Genomic DNA, 24,568 nt, shown 5'->3' with positions numbered 1-24,568 from the left:
TACAATTTGCACAAGCTCATCGAAATTGGACAGTAGAAGATTGGAAAAACGTTGCCTGGTCTGATGAGTCTCGATTTCTGCTGCGACATTCGGATGGTAGGGTCAGAATTTGGCGTAAACAACATGAAAGCATGGATCCATCCTGCCTTGTATCAACGGTTCAGGCTGGTGGTGGTGGTGTCATGGTGTGGGGAATTTTTTCTGGGCACTCTTTGGGCCCCTTGGTACCAATTGAGCATCGTTGCAACGCCACAGCCTACCTGAGTATTGTTGCTGACCATGTCCATCCCTTTATGACCACAATGTACCCAACATCTGATGGCTACTTTCAGCAGGATAATGCGCCATGTCATAAAGCTCGAATCATCTCAGATTGGTTTCTTGAACATGACAATGAGTTTACTGTACTCAAATGGCCTCCTCAGTCACCAGATCTCAATCCAATAGAGCATCTTTGGGATGTGGTGGAACGGGAGATTCGCATCAGGGATGTGCAGCCGACAAATCTGCGCCAACTGTGTGATGCCATCATGTCAATATGGTCCAAAATCTCTGAGGAATGCTTCCAGCACCTTGTTGAATCTCTGCCACGAAGAATTGAGGCAGTTCTGAAGGCAAAAGGGGGTCCAACCCCTTACTAGCATGGTGTACCTAATAAAGTGGCCAGTGAGTGTATAGCATAGTTTACACATTAAAAATCTCCGTGTATATTTCCGTAGTCCGACAAAGACACTCACAGCTCAGTATGGATTCGACAAGAATCTAAAACGTAGAAAAAGGGTAATGTATTTGAAGCGTACACCAGTATACACTGTTGGGTTATTTTTCAATCTTCATATATATTTCAGTCTCAGTAAGACAGTCCAGACTCTCCGCAAGAGGAAACGAGATGGATACAAGTACAGACGGAAAGTCGACTGATTGCCGAAATTTTGGAATTACTAATCACGGGAAAAACTCCTGGGAGAATTCTGAGAGGCGATGCTGGCCCTCAATTACTTTGTCTGTGGAGACAGCGAAAACAGTTCTTGTGCAGAAAGGTTTGCTGTATCGCAGTACTGTGGATCCCATCACCATTACTCATCTCCATCAAATTGTGATCACAGGGAGAGATGTAGACATTGTCCTCACTGCCTATCATGATCTGTCAGGTAACTTTGGAGTGCAAAAGACAGAAGCCACAGGCCGTAGGCGATTCTATTGGATTGGCATGAGAGGACACATTTAAAAATGTGGGCAGGAATGTCACACGTCTGTGAGTAGGAAAACCGTGAAAGCTGATGATAAACCACCACTGCATCTCATTGTGAGTCGACGTCCATTACAAATGGAAGCCATTGATCATCTGAAGATAGAGCCCAGCAGGACAGGGCATAGCTACATCTTAACATCATCTATCAGTTCACCAAATTGGTATCGGCAGTCCCAGTGAAGGATTTAACAGCCCAGACTACACAACGGTGGAGCAGGGAGAGGTAAGTATTGCAAGTGCTGGGGCCCTGAGCAAGCAGGGGGGGCCCACTCGTGGGCAGAGGTACTAGCACAGGGCCCCTCATAGTACGCCGGTGTGTCTGACGGCGGGTGTGCACCCCCACCGTCATAGACACTTGATTCTACTATGAGGGATCCTGTGCCAGTGCCATCGTCCAAGAGTGGGCCCACCCACCTGTCCAGGGCAACGGCATTCGCACGGTGCATGCGCCAGGTGGTGACCCCGGCCCTGGGGGGGAGGCAGCCCAGTTAGGGAGGTTAAAAAAATGGAATATGTTGATGTTGCACATTCAGCAGCTGCAAATGGAGGAATTGGAGAAGTCCGAGAAAGAGGAGGACAAAAGTGAGCCATTTTTCTGGCAACCTACGTGTCAGCAGGGAAAGGTGGTACAAAATCCTTTGAAACCCATGCATGGTTCATTTTAATGAAGGTTAGATCATCAACATTTTGGGTCAACAGACGGGTCCTTTTTTCTGTCAGGATTGATCCAGCAGCACTGAAGACTCTTTCGGATAGCACACTAGCATCATGGCAAGCGAGCTCCTGTAAGGCATATTGTGCCAATTCAGGCCAGGTATCCAGTTTACAGGCCCAATAGTCAAAGGGGAATGACCTGTGAGGGAGAACATCGATATGGGAGAAGTAGTTTGTAACCATAGTTGACAACTGCTGTCTCCTGTCACTTTCAATCGATGCAGTATTACCAGTCGTGTGAGCGGTACTTGAAAAATCAGTCCACAACATGGTCATGAAACCCCTGTGTCCAACGCCACTTCGGCTGTGTGCACCACGAACACCTCTTCCATGTTGCCCCCTATGGCTCGCGGGAGAACCATCACCGCCGCTGTTTGCTGGGAATGCCTCAAACAAACGGTTTACCAGAGTTGCTTGTTAGCCAATATTAGCTCTAGGTTCTCCTGTGGCATGATGTTTTGGAATTTGCCTTTATAGCGTGGATCCAGGATGCTGGCCAACCAGTAGTCATCATCGTTCATCATTTTGGCAATGCAGGGGTCCCTTTTTAGGATCTGCAAGGCATAATCACACATGTGGGCCAATGTTCCAGGTGTCAATGATGCACTGCGAGTGCTGGGTGGAGGAGCACTTTCTGGCAAATCAACATCCCTCCAGTCACGCACAAACCCTGTACCTGACCTTGCCACGCCAACATTTTCTTTTGCCCCCTGAGAAGCATCCTCCTCCCCTAAATAATCATCCCCATCGTCCTCCTCCTCCTCCTCTTCTTCCTCCACCTCGTCCAGGAGAGTTCCCTGAGCAGACAATGGATGACTGTCATCAAGGCTTCCCTCCTCCTCTTCCTCCTCGGCTGCAGACGCCTGCTCCTTAATGTGCATCAAAGTTTGCATGAGCAGACGCATAAGTGGGATGCTCATGCTTATGATGGCATCATCTGAGCTTACCAGCCGTGTGCATTCCTCAAAACACTGAAGGACTTTACAGAGGTCTTTCAGCTTCGACCACTGCACACCAGACAACTCCATGTCTGCCCTCAAACTGCCTGCCCGTGTATCCTCCCACAAATGCATTACAGCCTGCCTCTGTTCGCACAGTCTCTGAACCATGTGCAGGGTGGAGTTCCACCTTGTTGCAACGTCGATAATTAAGCGGTGCTTGGGAAGGTGGAGCAATCGCTGCAGCTTCTGCATATGACTGGAGTGTACGGGCGACCGGCGGATGTGCGAGCACAGTCTTCGCACCTTATGGAGCAGGGCTGTTAACTCCGGATAATTATTGAGGAAGCACTGCACCACCAAGTTCAAGGTGTGAGGCAGGCAAGGTATGTGTCTGAGTTTTGAAAGGGCTATGGCTGCCACAAAATTCTGGCCGTTATCACTACCTTGCCTGCCTCAAGATGTAGACTGCCCAGCCATGACTTTGTCGCTGCAAGTAGTCGGCCAGTACCTTCTCGGTGTGTCTGTTGTCGCCCAAACACATCATCTTCAACACAGCCTGCTGACGCTTGCCACTAGCTGTTCGATAGTGGGACACCTCGTGTGCAACACTGGTAGCTGCGGATGGCGTGCTCGTGCGACTGTGCTCTGTGGATGAGCTTTCGCTTCTGGAGGAGGAGGGTCGAACGCCTACAGCCAACTGTTTCCTATACCGTGGGCTAGGCAGCACTGTCCCACCGCCGCAGTCCCCTGTGGACCTTGCATCCACCACATTAACCCAGTGCGCAGTGATGGACACGTAACGGCCCTGGCCATGCCTACTGGACCATGCATCTGTTGTGAGGTGCACCTTTCCACTCATTGATTGCTTGAGTGCATGGATAATGCGGTCTTTCACATGCAGGTGGAGGGCTGGGATGGCTTTTCGAGAAAAGAAGTGCCGACTGGGTAGGTCATAGCATGGTACTGCGTAGGCCATGAGCTCGCGGAAAGCTTCGCTTTCAACCAACCGGTAGGGCATCATCTCTAACGAGATTAGTTTGGCAATGTGGGCGTTCAAACACTGTTTATGCGGATGAGAGGATAAGTACTTTCTTGTCCTACTGAGAATCTCTGGTAGGGTGAGCTGGACTTGAGAGCTGGATATGGTGGAACTAGCGGTGGACATGGCGGACTGAGAGAGGGTTGGTGATGGTGTTGGTGGTCTTGCTGATGGCCTAGATTCAGTCTTTTGTAGCAATAACATTGTGATTCCCTGACTGCTTTGGCCTTGTGATGACACCTCAACATTTGCTGCTGGTGGTGTGCTAACCGGTGGGTTTACAGTGGGGGAAGCGATGTAGCGTTGCTGACTACCTTCATTCGGAGGAGGTGCACATGCGGTACGTGAGATTTGGTAGTCCGTCCATGCTTGTAAGTGCATGGTGGTTAAATGTCTAAGCATGCAACTGGTATTCAAATTTCTCAGATTTTTCCCTCGGCTAAAGGTCTTTGCGCACTTCTTACAGATAACCTTTGCCTCATCATTAGGATTTTGTTCAAAAAAGTGCCACACTGCACTCTTCCTACTATGGAAGACATTTTGAGGCCTTGCACGCGGTGCTAATTTGACCGTCTGGCCAAGCTGTCCTGCAACTCTTTGGGTATTTGTAAACAGTTTTTGGACTGCTATGGGCATGCCAGATAACAGCTGTTGCGATGTCGATGCCTGCTGCGGATCCTCCTCCTCTTCTGAGCTATTGGCAGCGGCACCCTCTTCCCCCAATGGATGCCAATCTGGGTCAACAACTGGGTCATCCATCACCTCCTCTTCAATTTCATGTGCACCTTCCTCTGTGTCACCGTGTAAGATGGTATAGTATGCGGGAAGGGGCACCTAAGTTTCATCAGACTCTGATTCTGCCTCAGTACACTGCGAGGACAATGTAGTGCTCTGAGTGAATGTACCAGCAGAAAAATCTAGCAGTGGCTGAGCATCAGTGCACTCCCTGTCCGATTCATCTTGGACTGGGGAATTCACGATTTGACTTGATAACCCAGGCATGGTATGTGAAAAGAGCTCCATGGAGTAATCTGTAGTGTGGCCTGCCCCAATCCTTCACTTTTGGTAGGGGTGAAGGACACAAGGAAAGGTGTTGTTCCTGACCAGGAGCCTCCACTGACGACTCAGTGCTTTTATTTTTTGAAACTTCAGAAGAGGAGGCGATAGAGCTGGAGGCTGTGTCAGCAATGCAAGCCAAAACTTGTTCCTGAAGCTTTGGCTTTAAAAGCAGTTTACCTACTCCCAGAAAAAGGGAGCCTTCGAGGCCTTGTGGAACCAGACGATGACACTGGCTCAAAACCTCCTGCCTTAGGTGCTATTGAGCTTTTGCCACTACCAGCAGATGCACCCCCACCACCATCAGTACCAGCTGGCAACCCCGGCCCACTTCCACGACCTCTTCCACCATACTTCCTCATTTTTGGAAAAATGTACCCAGCTATATGGTACTGTAAAACAAGGTACAAGGTGTATATAGTATTGTGGAGAATTTGAATCTCCCTAGAGATTTTAGGAGGCTGAACTATTATCTCAGGCCCACTATAGATTACACCTCAATTTAACAGGCTGAAATTGGCTGGTGTATGACAAAGTACAAGGTATACTGTATATAGTATTGGGGAGAATTGGAAGCTCCCTAGAGATTTTAGGAGGCTGACCTATTATCTCAGGCCCACTATAGATTACACCTCAATTTAACAGGCTGAAATTGGCTGGTGTATGACAAAGTACAAGGTGTATATAGTATTGGGGAGAAATGGAAGCTCCCTAGAGATTTTAGGAGGCTGACAATGATGCCCTCAGTCCAAGTATGGCAGCAGGCAGCCTCATAAGCAGGACTGCTGCACTCAAAAGTGTGGAAAAATGAACGCTTGGTAACTGTGCAGAAAAGAGGAAGAAAAGTATTTTTGATTTTAAAAAAGCAGTTTGCACAGCAGTGTGCAAACAGCCTTGCAGCTATCAGGGAGCCTTATAAGGCAGCCTAATAACCAACAGAGCTGATGCACAAAAATATAGCCTCCCCTGTCACTGCACACAAACTGTTGTGTTGTACAGTGGAAATCGCTAACAGCAGAAGCAGTTTTTTTGTTCTTCTTCCCTGCCTAACGCTCTCCCTTATTCAGAATCAGCAGCAGCAACCTCTCCCTAATGCTAATATCAGCAGAAGTAAGATGGCGGTCGGCGTGCACGCCCTTTTATAGCCCCTGTGACGCCACACAAAGCAAGCCAATCACTTGCATGCCCTTCTCAAAGATGGTGGTGACCGATGCCCATGTCATCGCGTTGCCCACAGTGTGCGTCCTCCATCACTGGCTGAAAAAGGGCGCTGGAAGCATCATTTGAAACGCGACTTTGGCGCTCTGGTCGCCGACCTCGTGGCCGACCTCACGCTATGGTCGGGTTTTGTTTTATGAAACCCAACTTCAGAGAAAGTCGCCGACTTATGAATTTGACCGACCCGTTTCGCTCAACTCTAGATATTTTTCATATTTTTATGCAGCTTTTCACATATTTTAGACTGAATCATCAAATACAACTTTTTAAAAAGTTGTTAACTCCAATCCTTTCCTGGAGCGTTTTTATGGACGTTAATCGCAAAACCACTTTACTCATTTTTCACTAAATTTTCGTGCATCATGTTGAAATATATGGTGCACAAAGCGGCAACGAAAAACAGACAAAAAAAGCAAATTTGCAACTTACCATATGTATGGAGGAGTATTGTCACACAATACATCACTTTTATAGACACTGTGGTTATCTTTCTATATTTGATAAACTCTATACTATAGAAGCTGCTTTGCTCTTGGAACACTTGCACACCGACTCTTTTTCTTTTTTTTTGTAAAGATATTCACGTGGCGGTTTTTGATGCGGATCTGCTTCAAAATCAATGTGAAAAAAAAACCTTTGTGTGAACGTAACTTGATGCATTCACAAGCCATATCAAGTGCTCTCACCTGACTTGTGCACACTTCGTAGACAGGAGAGGGAGGCATTTAACCGGCCACATTCTTCACTGCTGGCACCAAACTTTCCCAATGTTTCACAGACCTGCTCATCATTCATTTCCATCAGCTCCTCCAAAGTCACCTGCCCGGGGTCAATTTCCTGCAACAATAGTGGAAAAATAGTACGACTGTGTTAACAGACTCTACAGAGAGTGATAACATTTTCACTACCAGAATTACACCTTGATTGTGCCCCCACCATTGAAAATATATAAAAGACTTATTATTAAGGGCTCATACTCATCTGCGAGTAAAACGGACGAGTCCAATCCGATAAAAAACTGAAGCCAATGTCCCCTGTAACAGAATTAAAATAATAAACAACCACATTCAACACCGGTCCGTTGAGATGATAAAAATCCATTTGTCCCGCGGCGCGTCTAGCTCTACTACAACCAGGTAGCTAGCTGCATTGTTGCATGAAGAGACTATGTAGCCTGCCAATCACCAGAGACACTGAGCTGTGCGTACTTACTCAGTACAGTGCCTCGCGGTGAACTCCTTTCACCTCACTGATGTCATCGTGAGCATGAGAAAGTTCACACGCTCGCGGTGCAATCAGAAAGGACTTGCGAGTTCACAGCCAATGAACTCAGTTCAACTCACTCACGTCAGCTCGAGTGCAACTTTTCCCATGGTGCTCGCGCTAACGTCAGTGAGTTGAACTGAGTTGAACTTTCTCACACTCGCGGTGACATCGGTCAGGTCATAAGAGTTCACTGTGAGACACTAAGCAGAGCTAGCACACACTGCTCAATGTCTCTGGTGGATGGCAGGTTGTATAGTTGTACCATGCAACACTGCAGCCTGCCATCTAAATGTAGCGGTACTAGATGAGTCGTGGGACAAATAGATTATCTTCTCTGCACAGGTGAGAAATATAGTTGGTTATTGTTTTAATCCTGTTACAGGGGCATTGACTTCTGTGGACTGGGTGTTGACATGAGTATAGTTGGTTTGGTTTAATTTAGAGTCATTAAAGGAGCCTGTGTAATTTATTTCAATTAAAGAAATTTATTCGGGGTGTGTGTTTTTATACAATATAACTATGGGGTTAGTAATGGGGGAGTCTAATAGACACTTCTCCATAACTTACGTCTAGGCTTGATGTCACCTGACAATATAAAGGTGGCATCAAACCCCCCCTCCAACTATCACCCCCCTTGCCACCGCAATGGTGCAAGTGTCAGATTTGGTGCATCTTATGGATGCACCATTTCTGTGGCGGCTGAGAGCATATGTTTTTAGTCTGGGAGGGGACCAATATCCATGGCTCCTGTCTAGCCTTTGCTGGTTATTAATTATAGAGGGACCCTATGTCATATTTTTTTTGACACTTCATGGGTATTAACCCTTTCCCAGGCTATAAACATCTGTCCCCAGCTTTCCCTTTGCTAATTAATAAAAAGTCAGGTGATCCCATGCCATTTTTTTTCCCGAAAGGAATTTATTCACTAAAAAAGAAATATGTACCGTAAACTACATACAAAGCACTGATTATATATTTCACTCGCATATCTATAGCTATCTTTTTGTATCTATCTCATATATATCTTGAAGAATATTTCTTTGGAAAACTATGTGTAAATTGCATAAACGATTGCTCTGTCAAAAGTCATATTAAAATCGCATTGCATGTAAATAGCATGCTAGGTGTTCAAAATCGGATTGTACTCGCATGAAAAATCGCATGACACTTGTCCCACTTTTCATCACCGAAATTGGACTGTTTTTTTTTTCACTGTGATGGGTATTAGCCCTAATAATATTTCAATTAAAAAATAATTGAAAGGCAAAAATTTTGGAATATTAACATTGAAATGCAGTAAATATTGGTTTAGTACACAATGTCCCTTAGGCTGGAGTCAGACGCAACGTATAAGAAAAAAAAATCACGGTCCATTTTTCACGGACGAGAATCGCAGAAATGTTCCTTGAACAATGATCCATATGTCATCCGTGTGCAATGCGAGAATGCTATTTTCTCGCATCTAAGTATCCATGTGACATCCGTATGGCAAGATTTTCTCACCGGCTTGCAAAATGAACATATAATAGATACTGGCCCAAAAAATCATGAATAATGTGGAAGCCTAATTTATTGGCTCCACAAGTTCCATCCTCATCCTTCAAGTGGTAAAATTGCGCGGGCTCCCGCGCAATTTTCTCTGCCAGAGAGGGAAAGCCAGTAACTGAGGGCAGATATTAATAGCCTAGAAAGGGACCATTGTTATTGGCCCTCCACTGGCTAAAAAAAAAAAAAAAAAAAATCTGCCCCCACCCACCCCAAAAAAGCGCATCTGTAAGACGTGCCAATTCTGGCACTTAACCTCTCTCTTCCCATTGCCGTGTAGCTGTGGCATATGGGGTAATAAGGGTTAATGTCACCGTGCTATTGTAAGGTGACATTAAGCCCGGTTAATAATGGAGAGGTGTCAATAAGACACCTATCCATCATTAATCTTATAGTATGAAAGGGTTAATAAAAACACACACATTAAGAATAAAGTATTTTAATGAAATAATTAAACACACAGGTTTGCCATCTGTATTAAACTCCGAATTCAATCAAAGCCCTTGTTCTGTAAAAAAAATTAAAAATAAAAATGCAACAATATCCCATACCTATCCGCTGTACAGTCATGTCCTACGCTGCAATCCATCTCAAGGGTTAATTAGTTTACAACCGAGAGCAGTGCTAATGCTACCCAATATTTCACTGACTGTTTTTAAACAATATTTTACCTCACAAAATGTATCCTCTGCAATCTCCTGCTGTAATGTCAGTATTGTCTTTTGCTTTCTCCCCTGCCCAGGAGCTGTGGTATGTTCTGTACACGGTCAGACACAGGGATGAGAGAGACAGAGCACAGGGGGGAGACAGCTCAAATGGGACAGCACATGAGGGGAGAACGCAGCACAGGAAGGGGAGAGACAGCAGACAAGAGGGATAGCACATGGGGTAGACAGGTCAAAGAAGAGAGCACAGACGGGAGAAGTAAGGACATGTGGAAAGAGAGAGTGGATAGGTGGGTAAGCACATGGGGGGAGAGATTCTCAATGCTGCAAAGCCTGCCCCTATAGTGACATTACCGCAAACCCGATGCAATAGCATCGGGCCTCCATCTAGTATTGTAAATAAAAACACAGCAGGTATAAAGTCTTTTATTTGAACTAAAAACAAAACACACTTTGACTTTTTTATTTAAGAATAGCAAACACAGTTACACTCACCTAACGCCCATTCCATTGAAGCCCGCAGCTGTAAGTTTTGCCTGGCTGGTTATCAAAAATACAGGGGAACCCATGTAAAAAAAAATTTTTTTTTTAATTATTTATTTATAGCGCAGGTTGAATACTACCATCAACCAACGCCTGCTCTTGCTGTTATCAGTTGAATACAACTCTCAACATTGTCCCCTACTTGCACTGATCGCTAAGTAAGCAGGGGACCATGATGTAAGCTGTCTTCTTAAATACACAGACACGGACACTGATATCTCCGGTACTGGTTTTTCCAGTACTGGAAATATCAGGATGTGTGAAAGAGCCCTAAGTCTATGAGATCCTCATTCTGGCTCTCATAGACTTACATTAAGTAGTGACTTCCGGCTCACTCAGCAAACACTGGAGCAATCCGGCAGGTCACAATCTGCAAAAGTACCCTAATAAAATATGAAGATGGCGAATGTTAAAGGGAATCTGTCACCCTTTTTTGGACTATCAGCTGCCGGCATTGACATCAGGGGCTTATCTACAGCATTCTGTAATGCTGTAGATAAGCCCCCAATGTAACCTGAAAGATAAGAAAAACACATTAAATTATACTCACTGGAGGGGGCAGTCCAGTCCGATGGGTGTTGCGGTCCGGTCTGACGCCTCCCATCTTCATACGATGCCGTCCTCTTCTTCCCTTCCTGTAGTGGCCCCGGCGCAGGCGCACTGCTCTGCCCTGTTGAGGGCAGAGCAGAATACTGCAGTGCGCAGGCGCCAGACCTCTCCCGATGCCTGTGCACTGCAGGACTTTGCTCTGCCCTCAACAGGGCAGAGCAGTGCGCCTGCGCCGGAACCACTACAGGAACGGAATAAGAGGACAGCATCGTATGAAGATGGGAGGCGTCGGACCGGACCGCGACACCCATCGGACCAGACCGCCTCCTCCGGGGAGTATAATCTAACGTGTTTTTCTTATCTTTCAGGTTACCAGGGATTGGAGAAGCAGGAAGCTCATCTGCATATTTCCGGTGCATTCTGGGAAGAGGAGAAGAGTCGCCTTAAGCTGATCGATCGCTGGGAGTTTCCACCCATCATAGCCTGCATCAGCAATATGTAAGAGAAGAAAATCCACATGGTCACCTGCAACACATGCTACATGTTTACGGATCTTCCGGCCCAAAAACTCAACTTTACCTGTCAGAAGTGCAAACTTGTTGCCCTCTTAGAGGAAAAGGTGCAGGGACTGGAAGAAAGAATAGCAACATTGAAGGCAATTAAAGAACATGAGGACTTCTTGGATGAAGCAGAAGCAACCATTCAGGATTTGGAAAGTGAGAAAAGCTTCAGAGCACATACAGAGGCTGAAAAGTGGAGCCATGTGACGAAAAGAAGCAAACGGATCAAGTGGTCATCACCACCCACACAGCTTAGCAACCAATATGAAGCCCTCATGCTGGAGAACGAAAATGGCACAGCTCAGGATGATACCATATCTACAAGAGAAGACACACTATCAACAAAAGAAGTTACTCCGTCAACAAAAGCGGAAACAAATGACACTCAAAAACACTCACGAGCAACAAGCAGTGCATCCGGAAAGAAAAGAAGAGTGGTACTTGTGGGCGACTCATTACTAAGAGGCACGGAGGCAACTATCTGCAGGCCAGACATAACCGCACGAGAAGTATGCTGCCTCCCAGGAGCAAAAATCAAGGATGTGGCCAACAGGATACCAACTATCCTCAAATCCAAGGACGACTACCCTTTCCTACTGATACATGTAGGCACAAACGACATGGCAAGAAATGACCTACCATCTGCGAAGACTTTGAAATTCTGGGGAAGAAAATAAAGGAACGGAAAGTACAGGTTGTTTTCTCATCAATCCTCCCAGTCGATGGCCATGGCATCAGAAGATGGAATAGGATACTAGAGGTGAACAACTGGCTATGACGGTGGTGCAGGCAGCAAGGATTTGGATTCTTGGACCATGGCGTGAATTACCTCTACGATGAACTTCTCACAAGAGATGGGATACACCTCACAAAACCTGGGAAACACACATTCACCAGAAGACTTGCCACACTCATCAGGAGGGCTTTAAACTAGAAGAAGAGGGGATGGGAGGAAAAACAGCAGACAAGAACATGCAGCAAAAGGACAAACTAATCTAGGATACTAGATGTGGTAAAGAGGACCCAAGACAGGGTACTCAGAAGGAAGCTAAGAAAAATGAAGTAAAACTTTTTTCCTGCATGCTGACCAATGCAAGAAGCCTGACCAATAAGATTGAAGATCTGGAGTTGGTAATGTATGAGGAAAAATACGACATAGTAGGAATAACTGAGACATGGTTAGACGACAGCTATGACTGGGCGGCTAACTTGCAAGGATATGATTTGTTTAGGAGGGATCGTAAAAAAGGGAAAGGGGGTGGAGTCTGTCTATATATAAAGTCCACTTTAAAGCCCACACTAAGAGAAGATATACAAGAGGGAAATGAAGAGGTGGAGTCTCTATGGGTGGAGATACAAGGAGAGAAAAGTAATAAAATCCTCATAGGGGTTTGTTATAAGCCACCAAATATTAAAAACCACTGAAAATGTATTACTGAAACAAATAGACAAAGCAGCAAATCACAATGAGGTGATTATTTTGGGGGACTTCAACTACCCCGACATAGACTGGGAAACTGAAACCTGCGTATCTCAGAAAGGAAACCAATTTCTGTCAGTGACCAAGGATAATTATCTGTCACAACTAGAGGGACAGCCCTTCTGGACTTAATTTTAAGCAACAGGCCAGATAGAATAACAGAAGTACGAGTCGATGGGCACCTAGGGAACAGTGACCACAATATAATACAATTCCACTTGTCCTTTAGTAAGGTGCCCTGGAAGGGGGTTACAAAAATGCTGAATTTCAGGAAAGCAAAGTTTGATCAGCTTAGAAAGGACTGTCGCCGAATTGATTGGGAAAATGTCCTCAAAAATAGGAGCACAGAAAATAAATGGGAAATATTTAAATCAGTTTTACACACCCACTGCGAGCTAGCCATACCGTACAGAAATAAAAGGGCTAGGAACAGGAGAACACCAATGTGGCTAAATAAGGATGTAAAAAGGGCAATAAATAACAAGAACAAGGCATTTAGGAAGCTAAAACAAGAAGGCAATGAAGAAGTATTAAAAAGTTATAGAGAAAAAAATAAAATGTGTAAAAAACAAATACATTTAGCAAAAGTGGAAACTGAGAGACTCATTGCTAAGGAAAGTAAAACAAACCCCAAACTATTCTTTAATTATATAAGCAGTAAAAAGGTTAAAATTGATTGTGTTGGCCCTTTAAAGAACAAGGAGGGTGAAATCATAGAGAGCGATGTGGGAAAAGCAAGTGTTTTAAATACTTTTAACACAAAGGAGGACAGTTTGCAACTACAGACAGATTTGAGTAAATTGGAGAACTGGGCAGAAAAATGGCAAATGAGGTTTAACACAGATACGGTTATGCACATGGGAAGGAGAAACAGATGCTATAATTACTTACTAAATGGGAAACTGCTGAGGAAATCAGACATGGAAAAAGACTTAGGCATCTTAGTCAATAAGAAGCTCAATTGGAGTGCCCAGTGTCAGGCAGCTGCCACCAAAGCAAATAGGGTCATGGGATGCATTAGAAGAGGTCTGGGGACACGAGATGAAAACATAATTCTCCCTCTGTACAAATCACTCATCAGACCACACTTGGAGTATAGTGTGCAATTTTGGACGCCGGTGCTCAAGAAAGACATTACTGAACTTGAAAGGGTTCAAAGGCGGGCTACTAAAATGATAAATGGAGTTGGTTCACTACAATACCCAGAAAGGTTATCAAAATTAGGTCTATTTACTCTAGAAAAGAGAAGACTTAGGGGAGACTTAATATATATGTACAAGTATATCAGAGGGCAACACAGAGATCTCTCCAATGAACTGTTTGTACCAAGGACTGTGACAAGAACAAGGGGGCATTCTCTTCGTTTGGAGGAAAGACAATTTCTGCACCAGCATAGAAGAGGGTTCTTCATGGTAAGAGCAGTGAGGCTCTGGAATTCTCTTCCTCAGGAAGGGGTGATGGCCAACTCACTGAATGAATTTAAGAAAGGAATGGATGCTTTTCTTGTGAGTAACAGTATAGAAGGTTACGAATAACAGAATATTATAGGTAGATGGTTGACCCAGCTTAGGGGAAGGAATTTTTTTCCCTATGGAGAAAACTGGCTTCTACTCTGTGGGTTTTTTGCCTTCCCCAAGATCAACAATGCAGAACAGCTGCACTAAAAATAGGCAGAACTAGATGGACATAAGGTCTTCCTTCAGCCTTCAAAACTATGTTACTATGTTACATCGGGGGCTTATCTACAGCATTACAGAATGCTGTAGATAAGCTCCTGATGTCAATGCCGGCCGCTCATAGGGCAATAAAAGGGTGACAGATTCCCTTTAAGTATAATACTAGGTGCAGTGAACTTATATTGGTGACAACCTCACGCAGCATTAAAAAAAACACTAGAGTGGTGCTTAAATTTACATTTTGTTCTAGTTTTTGCTTCGTTTGTAAAAGATCCGTTTTTTTTAATTAAATGCTGAATGCTTTGCAAGTGAATGGACATGTGAACAGATCCTAAATTACCCAGTTCAGCTAACATGGGAAAGTGTATATAGCTTTGTATTATTTGTTTCTTTTTTGACGCATAAAACAGATATCAAACTTGTAAGGTAGCGCTGTCATTCGGGTAGGGGATACTCGCTTGGCAGCCAATAAATCACATCCGGCACAGGTTCTCCATAAAACAATCACAGTCCAAGCGGTTTATTTAGGCATCATAAACCATGACCAGCAACATAAAGTTCATATTAACAGCATAGCGTCCATGACAGAGCTTCACTCTGTTATCCCTGTGGTCACACAGGTTGTGCTATGTCCAGCACACGGGCTCTCTTAGCCTCACAGTTATATCCCCTCTCTGGGTTTACCTCATGGCTGCTTCACCACGCTGCAGATGTCCATTCCCTCCAGGGAACTATCAGGTACGTGCAGCCACTAACACAGCGTTCACTTGCTGTCAGGAAGACAGCCCCATCTCTCTCAGACGGGACCTTCCAAAACGGACCAAACAGGTCCCTGCATTCACTCCATGTGACCTACCTTGGCCACCTTATATGGTCCGTAGCCACGCCCACCGGGTCACATGGCTATGACCTCATCATAGGTCCTTCAACCACTCATACACACTTTACAATAGCGTTCTTAAACACACACCCTGGGTGGGTTTGCAGGTAACTTGTTCCTCCCATGTCACCAGTTACCTGGAGACTTCCCAAACACATTGAAACAGCACCTCAGCAGTATCACTGCTGATCAACACACACAAATCTCCATCCCAAGGCCACCCACCTTGAGATACATAATGGTCATTCAGTATTCTGCCACTCATCCTCTCTCCTGGGACATCCACACAGCACCCCTAGTGGACGCAGTGGTCACTACACCACAAACTATACAGAAAAAAATTCTTATTTTTTTAGAAGAAAAATTGACAGTCTGCTAATCTGCATTGCTAAAATTTGATTTCCCTTAAGGGAATATGAAATGATATATGCAACTGTGCTTTCCACCAGTAGCTCCAATTATAAATACTTTTTTTAAGTCTTTAATTTCACACATACATGCAGTATATGATATGTACAATATTTTGCTTCACTTTTCTTGTACTGATCCTGATTCACAACTTAAAACAATTTTTATATCTCATTTCCACCACTTCATCCTCAATCCTCTGGATCACAAGCACTGCTGGCTCAGCATACATGGGTTGGTTTTGGTGATTTGTATTCTGCATGGTAAGAGCTATTTTTTTATTTTAATACAATAATATTTAGAAAATATATAAAAAAATGCAGAAAAAAAAACAAAACAAGCTTCATAAAAAAAAAGAGAGCCTAACCAGCTATATGGGAAAGTACAGTAACTCCATGTCCTGAGGGCTCATAGCATGATGGCATACTAGTGAATAATTAACAAATGCATAATTAACTGCTCCAGAGGGACATGTAAACAGTGCGTCCTGTGTTAAGTACCAGGTTCCTGGCAATGAATCGTATTCAATAACATAGTGTAGATAAATGGTCCTGGGAGATTAAGGCAATACTGAAGCCAGAAAACAATTCTCATACACAGATCACATCTCCCGATCTCCCGCATCAGGAAAACTACTGGCAGGAAGATAAACCTCACCCAGGAAAGGTTAAAACCAGGAAACCTGGGTTTACTGAGAAGTTTTTGTACACTTTATTTTCCTTCTGTTATGGGATTTCTTTATAGACCTCATTAAAGTCAGAAAATGCTGCTAATTTGTATTATACAGTACTATATGGCCGCATTCACATGCTGCATCTGCATAACATTTTTTTTTACGTAATGTTACCCCCCCCATAGGACAAAATTTAATATAGGGGGGGACTCATGGCCGCTTAGGCCTCTTTCACATTTCCGTTTTTGACCATCAGTCAAAATCCGCCCTTTTTTAAAACAATTTTTTGGGGCGGATCCGTTTTTTTCCTCATGGAGTTGCATTACCGGCGGATCTTGACGGATGGCCATCCGTTGGATATGTTTTTTGGCGGATCCGCCAAATATATTGCGTCCGCCGACATGCCTGGACGGACCCTGCAACTTTTTTTTGTTGTAGGATCCGCATTTTACAGTGCGCATGCCGAGAGAAAGGAAGTCAGCCGGAAATTTAACCCTGAAATCCTTTCTGGCGCACGAAAAAGATTCTCTCTTTCTCTCTCTCTCCTTCCCAGCCAGCGGTTCCTTTAAAATTCTTCATTCGGCGGATCCGTCAAAAAACGGATCCTGTGGCATCCGTTCACATCAGTTAGGAACGGATCCGCTTTCCGCCATTTTGGCGGATTTTAACTGACACAAAAAACTGAAGTGTGAAACAGACCTTAGGCCCTGAATTTTCCTTCAGTGTTTTCTATATTATATGAACAGGTGGTACTGGGGTCAATTTGAGGTCAAGTGACTGTTTCATGGCAAGCACGTTCACAAACAAAAACTGGTTTTATCCAGTTCTTGGCGCCTTTTTAAACTGTTTCTGATTGGTGGTGATGCATTTTAGCAGGGCTAGTTCTATGTATAAATTGCCCTGTCAGCAAGCTCAGCTCCATTACGTCGCTGGATGAAGAAAGAAGATCCCTCCCTCCCCTTTACTTACAATTCCCTGTCGTGATGTTAATTGTGGGGAGATCGCCCTTTGTTTAGGGTAGATTGGTTATGTCTTGGTAATATGGTTTAAGTGATATGGTATTTATTTATGGAAATTATTTATTAAAGTTATCTTATGTAACCCAAATAAACGTCACGGCCATTTCTGCCATTTTTTTTTGGTGTAATGTATTTTTTGGATGAATGGGTCTTATGTGGCCATGACAGAAGAAAAATGCTTTGTTTTGCTGAGATAGGATTGTGGCAAAAAAAAAATGTGAAAGCAGCTTATAGAATCTACAGGGAGGGCCATTTATATGGATACACCTAAATAAAATGGGAATGGTTGGTGATATCAACTTCCTGTTTGTGGCACATTAGTATATGGGAGAGGGAAAACTTTTCACATGGTTGGTGACCATGGTGGCCATTTTGAAGTTGGCCATTTTGTATCCAACTTTATTTTTTTCAGTGGGAAGAGGGTCATGTGACACATCAAACTTATTGAGAATTTCACAAGAGAAACAATGGTGTGTTTGGTTTTAACGTAACTTTATTCTTTCATGAGTTATTTACAAGTTTATGACCACTTATAGAACGTGGTTCAAAGTGCTGTCCATTGTGTTGGATTGTCAATGCAACCCTCTTCTCCCACTCTTGACACACTGATAGCAACACCAAAGAAGAAATGCTAGCACAGGCTTCCAATATCTGTTGTTTCAGATGCTGCACATCTCGTATCTTCACAGCATAGACAACTGCTTTCAGATGACCCCAAAGAAAAAAGTCTAAGGGGATCAGATCGGGAGACCTTGTTTGCCATTCAACTGACCTACGACGACCAATCCACTTTCCAGGAAACTGTTCATGTAGGAATGCTTGGCAAGATGGTGCACCACCACATTATCGGTGTCAGCTTCCTATGGTGTTTCCCACTCTGTCATCTGTGTGACAGCGTGGGAAACACCAGTGTGGTGGTTCTTGATGGCGGTAACGCTACCTCCGGTAAGACCGTCGGTCAGAGCGCTGCGGGGTCATGCTGTCAGATGACAGCGCAACCCCGCAGCTATGACTGTGACTCGTGGTAACGCTACCGCCGGTAAGACTGCCGGTCAGAGCGCTGCATGATCATGTAGTCAGATGTCAGTGTGACCCTGCAGCTGTCACTGTGACCTGTGGTAACGCTGCCGCAGACTGTCGGTCAGAGCGCTGTGGGGTCATGCTGTCAGATGTCAGCGTGATCCCGCAGCTGTGACTGTAACAAGCGGTGACCTGCAGTAAGAGGCCAGTAAAGGCTAAACAAACAGCTGTGAGCTGATATTATTAGCCTTGGAACCTTTATGGCTATTGACTCCTTCCCAGAATATTAACAACAGTCTTCAGCCATCAGCTTTCCCTCTGCTGGTTATTAAAATTACGCGGGAGCCCACAGTTTTTTTTCCAGTTTTTTTTCTTTAAAATTAGCAATTGCTGTCTGGTTTACAGCCTATGTACATTCGTTCTGTTAACACTCCTACATAGGCTGGTGACAATCTGTGTGTTTGTTTGTGTTTACTTATCGGTTTAGTAATGAGGGTGTCGGGCTGACACCTTTTCATTATTGAGCCTAGAGCTAGGTGTCAATGACAGCTGCTGACACCAAGCCCTAATCCCATTACCCTGATGGTACTGCATAAGAATGAAAAAGGTGGTATTGAACCAAGAAATTATATCACAAAACTTTTTTTTAAATATCTTTATTTAGCTCAAAAAAGCATTCATTGCTGTACAAAAACGCACATTTTTTCCGCAGCGTGTTTCCTGTCAAGAGCTTCAGAAAAATTGCAGTAATTTCTGCAAGCAAATACTCAACGTGTGCACATAGCCTAAAATGTTGCCAAAGCTTTGTGTAACTTGATGATTTTATAATGGCTTGAGAAACTATTTGTACACTGGGCAAAGCTTAATAAGGAGGGGCAAAGCCGACCAATTCTTCATAACTTACACCACAAAGTGCCATACGTTCACACGCTCAGTATTTGGTCAGTACTTTACCTGAGTATGTGTAAGTGAAAACCAGGAGTGGAACAATCAGAGGAAAAGAAAAATAGAAACATATCAGCAATTCTGTACTTATTGCCCACTAATGGTTTTGGCTTGCACAACCTGAGATAAAATATTGACCAAAAATACTGAATATGTAAATGTGGCCTTACAGTGCCTTACTGAAAACATGGCTACTGGGTGAAAATAAATTTTATTCCTCACAGGGGTGCTGCTTTACAGTCATAGAGGAGTGTCCAAAGTGTCATCAGTGACCGCTGAGTACACAGTGAGTAAGCACTCTTTCATCCAGTATAAGTTTATGCTTAGAACATACAACACTGCCCTTCACCTCTCCAAACAAACCTATTTCAACACCCTCATCACCTCACTGTCCCATAACCCTAAACGTCTCTTTGACACTTTTCATTCTCTACTCAACCCAAGAGTACAGGCCCCAACCACGGAGCTCCGAGCTGACGATCTGGCCAATTACTTCAAAGAAAAAATTGACCAGCTCCGACAGGAAATTATCTCCCAATCACCTCATACCATGCATTGTCCTCCCTCCCCCACTGCATCTAGCTCACTCTCTGATTTTGAACCAGTCACAGAAGAAGTAAGCAGGCTCCTTGCATCTTCTCGCCCAACCACTTGCACCAGTGACCCATTTCTGTCACATCTCCTCCAGTCCCTTTCCCCTGCTGTCACCCCTCACCTAACTAAAATATTTAACCTCTCTCTCTCTTCTGGTATCTTTCCCTCCTCATTTAAGCATGCCATCATACATCCACTACTTAAAAAACCATCCCTCGACCAAAACTGTGCCGTTAACTATAGACCTGTCTCTAATCTTCCCTTCAGCTCTAAACTCCTGGAACACCTGGTCCACTCCCGTCTTATCCGCTATCTCTTTGATAACTCTCTTCTCGACCCTCTCGAATCCGGTTTCCACTCTTTACACTCTACTGAAACTGCCCTCACTAAAGTCTCTAATGATCTACTAACAGCTAAATCAAATGGTCATTACTCCATGCTAATTCTCTTGAATCTCTCTGCAGCATTCGACACTGTGGATCATCAGCTCCTCCTCACTATGCTCCGTTCCATTGGCCTCAAGGACATCGTTCTCTCCTGGTTCTCCTCCTATCTCTCTGACTGCTCCTTTACTGTATCTTTTGCCTGTTCCTCCTCCTCTCACCTTCCCCTTACTGTTGGGGTTCCTCAAGGATCGGTTCTAGGCCACCTCTTCTCCTTGTACACTGCCCCTATTGGTCAAACAATCAGTAGATTTGGTTTCCAGTACCATCTCTATGCTGATGACACCCAATTATACGCTTCTTCTCCTGACATCACGCCAGCCTTTCTAGAAAACACCGGCGATTGTCTAAACGCTGTGTCTAACATCATGTCCTCACTATATCTGAAACTGAACCTGTCAAAGACTGAACTCCTTGTGTTTCCTCCCTCTACTAATGTACCTATACCCAACATTGCCATTTCCGTGTGTGGTTCCACTATTACTCCCCAGCAACATGCCCGCTGTCTTGGGGTCATACTTGACTCCGAGCTTTCCTTTGCCCCTGGCTCGCTCTTGTCATCTGCACCTCAAAAACATTTCTAGAATTCGACCTTTTCTTACTTTTGACTCCGCAAAAACTCTTACTGTTTCTCTTACTCATTCTCATCTCGACTATTGTAACTCTCTTCTAATCGGTATCCCTCTTACCAAACTCTCCCCTCTCCAATCTGTCTTGAATACTGCAGCCAGGATCATATTCCTCGCCAATCGTTACACCGATGCCTCTACCTTGTTACAGTCATTACACTGGCTACCCATCCACTCCAGAATCCAGTACAAACTTATTACCCTCACCCACAAAGCTCTCCATGGCTCAGCACCACCCTACATCTCCTCCCTTGTTTCAGTATACCACCCTACCCGCGCCCTCCGTTCTGCTGATGACCTGAGGTTAGCATCCTCAACAATCAGAACCTCCCACTCCTGTCTCCAAGACTTCACACGTGTTGCGCCAATTCTTCAGAATGCACTTTCCAGGTCAATACGATTAGTCCCCAATCCCCACAAGTTTAAGCGTGCCCTGAAAACGCATTTATTCAGACTGGCCTACCGCCTCAACACATTAACCTAATCTATCTGTGACGTCCGTCCGCGGATCTGGACTGCAGTAGGGACAGCACCCCGAGAAACCCAGAGACCCTTAACCCCTATACAGGGATCTGGAATTGTAGCAAGGCCCAGGGGGTTGCTGTCTGGTGGAGCAGAGCGCCAGAGCAGGACGGTCGCCAATAGGGGAGAAGGCAGGGAACCAAAAACGTAGTCAGAAACTGGGAGAGCAGAGGAGGTACAGAAACGGCAGGCAGTGGCAGAGTCGAATATCCAGGCCAAGGTCACAAACCGGGAGAATAGCAGAGGTACAAAATCATCAGGCAGTAGAGGGGTCAGAAATCCATGCTGAAGTCAGAGTCAAACAATAGCAAATCACACAGTAGCACATATGGGAACCAAGAATATATCCAGCGGCTTGCAAGACCAGTCCCAAGGTATTTGAGGGATCAGGTAATCCCTCACAAGCTCCTGGACTGATGATGTCATCAGGACCACCCCCAGGACCAGGCCAGATGGTGATGCAGCAACCCCTTCATGACTGACAGAGGAGTGGAGCCTGTGTCCATCAGATGCCTGCGCAGGAGCCCCTTCTCTGTCGCCGCCATCACTCGGGGGGTGAACCACGGCGCCTCCCAGTGGCCGAGGCAGGAACAGCAGGCCCCGAGTCTGACGGCGATGTGACAGTCCGGCGCCTCCTAGTGGCCGAGGCCGGGACAGCAGGCCCCGAGTCTGACGGCGACGTGACACTATCCCTAGTTGGCACAGTCAAAAGTTTTACCATAACCAGGTTCCCCGCATCATGTTCCCACATGCTTTATGCATCCGTTAGCCCTCTGTCTGTACTGTTACACACTTAACATTATGGCTGGTCCAAACAATCAGGGCAACTGTTACCACCCATCCTTTCGTGTCTCCCGTTTTTCCTCATAGATTGTAAGCTTGCGAGCAGGGCCCTCATTCCTCTTGGTATTTGTTATAATCTATGTGATTATTGTTATGCTGTAATGTCTATTGTCTGTACAAATCCCCTCTGAAATGTAAAGTGCTGCGGAATATGTCGGCGCTATAGAAATAAAATGTATTATTATTAATTTATTAATAATCACACCCCAGCACTATGATTGACAGCTCACTCTTAGCACTTCTCACAGTATACTGAGTGGTGACTGAAGCCGCATCGGGCATGCGTCCATGAGTGGCAGCTGCCGCTATGAATAAAGTTCATCTTCTCCCAGTAGCTGTGCTTTCAGTAAGGCAGCTGGACAGGACTGTTAGGCCGGAGTCATACTACTGTATAGCATTTGATGCGAGAGCATCTGATGCGATATGCTAATGACCCTCGGCTCCTGCTCTGCTGCGAACGTAAGCGAGGGTTATGCTACTGTGCTCCGTTCCTCTCACATGACAGGGTAGGAGCACAGCTGTGGAGGAGATGGAGAAAGTAATTTCTCCATCTCCTCTGATGCCGGTGCTGGCGAGAATCACAATGCACTCAGGTTTTATCCGAGTGCAGTGCAATGTTTCACACGCACTGATAGACTTATATGGGGGCGTGCGATCTGATTCCTGGGTGCAATCGCAGCGTGTTGCAATTGTTCTTTCATGCCGTATCGGTATTACAAAATAATGGCTGATCTGAGCTTTCCCTTAGAATAACACCGGATTGAGTGCTATGTGGTGTTTTATTGCATTGCACTCAGCCGTGTTATACAGTACCGTGACTCTGGTCTAACGCTATTACTCTTCAGGTTAACCTCATAATATTAAAGCTAATAGAGTTTGGGGATATGACAAGTACTCTTGACATGGGCCGACTTCCTGAATACCTAGTTGGAACATGTTATACAATAGCAAAGACATCCTTTAATTTAAGTTGGGAAATACTTTAAAAATAAATCTGGTTATATACGAAATACAAAGTGTCAGCATAGCAGAACATTACAGCAATCAGATTTCACGTACTTAACAAGCACTTCTTTGCATTAATGCGATGGACGGTGTGAGGGATACACAAGGTGAGGGAGCAAACAAACATGGGAGATTTGATTTCCTGAGCCAGAGTAGTACATTATCTGAATATTCTCATAGATTGCCGACCATGAACTGAAGATACGAGCAGCGTCATTTTTCTGCCTCAACATAAACTGCATTAACTAAAAGTTTTCAAACAGACTGACCAAACAACAAGGCGGTGTATAAGTCTGGGAGAGCAGACCTGCACGGCCACATTTTCAGCAAATATTCATTTTCTGCAATATTACATTAGCCTCTACAAATAAAACATGTTACGATTTTACATTTTGTGTTCAGCAGCGAGGATTCTGCCCACACAAGTGTGACCCGCGCACACTACTACTGCCCACACACACAATAAACACAATTAGTAGAAACTGCCTGGACTCTTGGACATTTTCATGGCAGACGCCCACATATCTGCAAATAATTGTCAGAATATAAAACAGTTTTCTTGTTCAGCTGTAACTCGTGCTAGCGTGCAGGCTTTTTTTTATAAAAAGTTATATATAATCACCTAATCATCGGTGTGAAGCCCAATTAAGTCAATAACTACGGTATATCTAATTGTATTATAAATTCCCTGTGTTATACATAGGGGTCTCATGAAGGTTTCCGTCATCACTGCATAATCTCGCCCTCCGTTAATTACTTACTGAAAGCATCTGCTTTATCACCAATCTCACCAGTGCCACAGCACTTAAAAAAAACCTTGTTCCTTTCTTATGGCCCTCATATCATTTCTCACTAGTAAAGAAAAATAAAATATACACATAGGCCCCGATTCATCATTTGTATGGGGGGCTTAAATCACTTTCCTTTTTATGTCTTGAGGTAAAAGTTGCAGTTTTTGGCGTCAAACTCATTTAGGTGGCGATCCATTCATTTGGTGCAAATTCAAAAATACACTCGGGGAGGGGGGACTTGAGCGAAGTTGAGTCAAATTTTGAGACTCTTTAAAAAGTCACAATTGATGAA

General features: G+C 44.5%; 1 protein-coding gene across 2 annotated transcripts in view; it reads right to left on the bottom strand.

Moving 5' to 3' along the window:
* The window catches only part of KSR2 (kinase suppressor of ras 2), an 887,084-nt gene that overhangs the window by 672,459 nt on the left and 190,057 nt on the right, over window positions 1-24,568 (bottom strand). For both annotated transcript variants that reach the window (XM_073560006.1, XM_073560082.1), the window contains exon 3: window positions 6,907-7,057. In XM_073560006.1, the coding sequence (XP_073416107.1) occupies window positions 6,907-7,057 (151 nt within the window). The remainder of the gene's footprint in view (window positions 1-6,906; window positions 7,058-24,568) is intronic.

Source organism: Dendrobates tinctorius, unplaced genomic scaffold (genome assembly GCF_039654945.1).
Source record: "Dendrobates tinctorius isolate UK_male_01 unplaced genomic scaffold, ASM3965494v1 ptg000003l, whole genome shotgun sequence".
Taxonomy (NCBI): Eukaryota; Metazoa; Chordata; class Amphibia; order Anura; family Dendrobatidae; genus Dendrobates; species Dendrobates tinctorius.
This window is presented reverse-complemented; position numbering and strand designations above follow the sequence as displayed.